The 2103-nt window shown below is 29.1% G+C and overlaps 1 protein-coding gene across 1 annotated transcript in view; it reads right to left on the bottom strand.

Annotated features, from left to right (window-relative positions):
• Positions 1 to 200: 200 nt before the first annotated feature.
• LOC110099876 (fatty acyl-CoA reductase 8-like) overlaps positions 201 to 2103 on the bottom strand; it is a 21588-nt gene continuing 19685 nt past the window's right edge. The window contains exons 3-8 of the mRNA XM_028697157.1: positions 2061 to 2100; positions 1364 to 1525; positions 1187 to 1268; positions 910 to 990; positions 448 to 575; positions 201 to 351 (exon numbers count right to left, since the gene is read on the bottom strand). Coding sequence (XP_028552990.1) covers positions 201 to 351; positions 448 to 575; positions 910 to 990; positions 1187 to 1268; positions 1364 to 1525; positions 2061 to 2100 — 644 coding nt within the window. The remainder of the gene's footprint in view (positions 352 to 447; positions 576 to 909; positions 991 to 1186; positions 1269 to 1363; positions 1526 to 2060; positions 2101 to 2103) is intronic.

The following is a 2103-nucleotide window of genomic DNA, read 5'->3' on the forward strand; positions in this document are numbered from 1 at the left end:
CTTATAATCCACAAATACATTTCATAATAAATTAACCATTGTAGTTGATGGAAATACAATTGTGATTAATTTGATTTTAAGCTGAATAGCTAGGTGTGCTCAACAAATACTACAATCAAAAGCATGCATCAATCATTTAATGCTTATGCTCTCCAACAAATTAAAGCTATATAAGCGGCCTAATATCATTTGTCAATATTCTACTTAAGAAAATACTTGATTACACCTGGAATGTGAATGTTAATCAAGTAATCATCCCATTCAATGTTCACGGGATCAAAATCAAACAACTTCATCTCATCATTATTCACCATTGCCTTTCTCAAACATTCTAAGTTAGAATCATCAAAGCTGCAGTCAATCACAATAATGAATAAGAATATTATCGATATCTCAAATATAATGAATATAATTATTATTACTCTTTACTCATAAACTTGAGCTTACCTTCCTTTAAAGAATGCATATGGTGCATAGAAATCAGCAAGGCGCATCACACGCTTATATTCCCTCCAATATGTGTTGTATTGTTGAGTAAACAGGCCAAAAAGGGCTAGATTCATCAAGCGCAAGCCCTAAACAGGAATCCACAACACCAAAGATATTTTGTTAACCACACTCCCTTGAATAATAAGCTCAAGTTAAAACCACATATAAAAAATTACATACTCATATATATATATAAAGAAATAGTACAAAAAATCTAAAAAGGAAATAGTTTACCTCAAGAGGAAGGCGATAATGAAGAAGCATGTTTATATGAACACTTGTCATTGCTCTTTTGAAGTGAAGTTTATTTGCCTTGATTTCCTTTCCATCACTACGAGTCTGACGGTTCTTCACTATATATTGGTAGAGACATTTTTATATTGCTGAAAGTTTCACCAAGTTTCTTACAGATGAACTCACATGATATATGACTTCTGAATGGTGAGTTGAATGTGTTGTTATTGCTAAAATCATGGCATTCACCACCATGTCTCCTGGAATCTATCAAAGTTAGAATGCATGAATAAGTTATAATGATAGAGTTAATTTTATCTTGTCATTGTGATATATTTTAGGTGCATAAATTAGCCTTTATTATGTATATGAAACCAATATTTTATGTAAGATATATATATATATATCAACTTATTTATTTTCATGTAAATATGTAGCATCAATGCAAATAAAGATAACTGACCAAATCTGAAACTACTTCTGGATCTCCTAAAATGAATGAAATATCTCCTTTTACATAACCACGTATTGCACTATCAATTATCCTACAACATTAAGTGAATGTTGACTTAGATCAAGAATCAAATATGAAAATACTTTATTAAATATAAACAACATGAGAAGGTATATATGCACTAACCTAACTCCTTCTATCCAACCTGGTAGTGAGTCTTTGTAGACACTTGTTATAATGGTTGGGTGCATAATAACAAGCGGCATGTCTCCTCTTAAATGACCTAGAAGCATTTCTCCCATGGCCTTTGTAAATACATATGTATTTGGCCAGCCATGCATTCTAGCCCTACAAGAACAAATAAAACAACTTACTAGCTTAAGATAGCATAGCCCTGTAAGAAAATAACAAATAACTAATTTGAATAGCTTATAATAACATGGCAAAATTGATAAAAAAAATATTATATCAAAGAGGTTGTATGGTTTATTGTTTTAAGAATAAAAAATTCATCTATATAACATTATTATTCAAAGAATAATACCATCTATAAAATGAAATATTTTCTATTTAGTACTAACTAAATATTATATTAAACTTTAAATATATAAATGATAATTATGATTTTTTTTTCACAAATAGCATTACCATTTATGCCATTAGATTAAGGTGCCACATATATGCCAACAATTAAGCGCAAAATATCATTTAAGAAAGTATAACTATAACATGCCATCAATTCAAACAAGTGATATTTACTAAGAACATTTTATTAAATGACAAAAAATGTTAGAGAAACAAACATTCTCAAAATATTTTATCAAATTGACAAAAGTTATTAAATTCTATATATAGCCTATGTCAACCTAAAGGGATGTCAAACCTTTGAATTCCCAATTCCTTCATAGCAATTTTTTCAGCTTCTA

Source organism: Dendrobium catenatum, unplaced genomic scaffold (assembly GCF_001605985.2).
Source record: "Dendrobium catenatum unplaced genomic scaffold, ASM160598v2 fragScaff_scaffold_884, whole genome shotgun sequence".
Classification (NCBI taxonomy): domain Eukaryota; kingdom Viridiplantae; phylum Streptophyta; class Magnoliopsida; order Asparagales; family Orchidaceae; genus Dendrobium; species Dendrobium catenatum.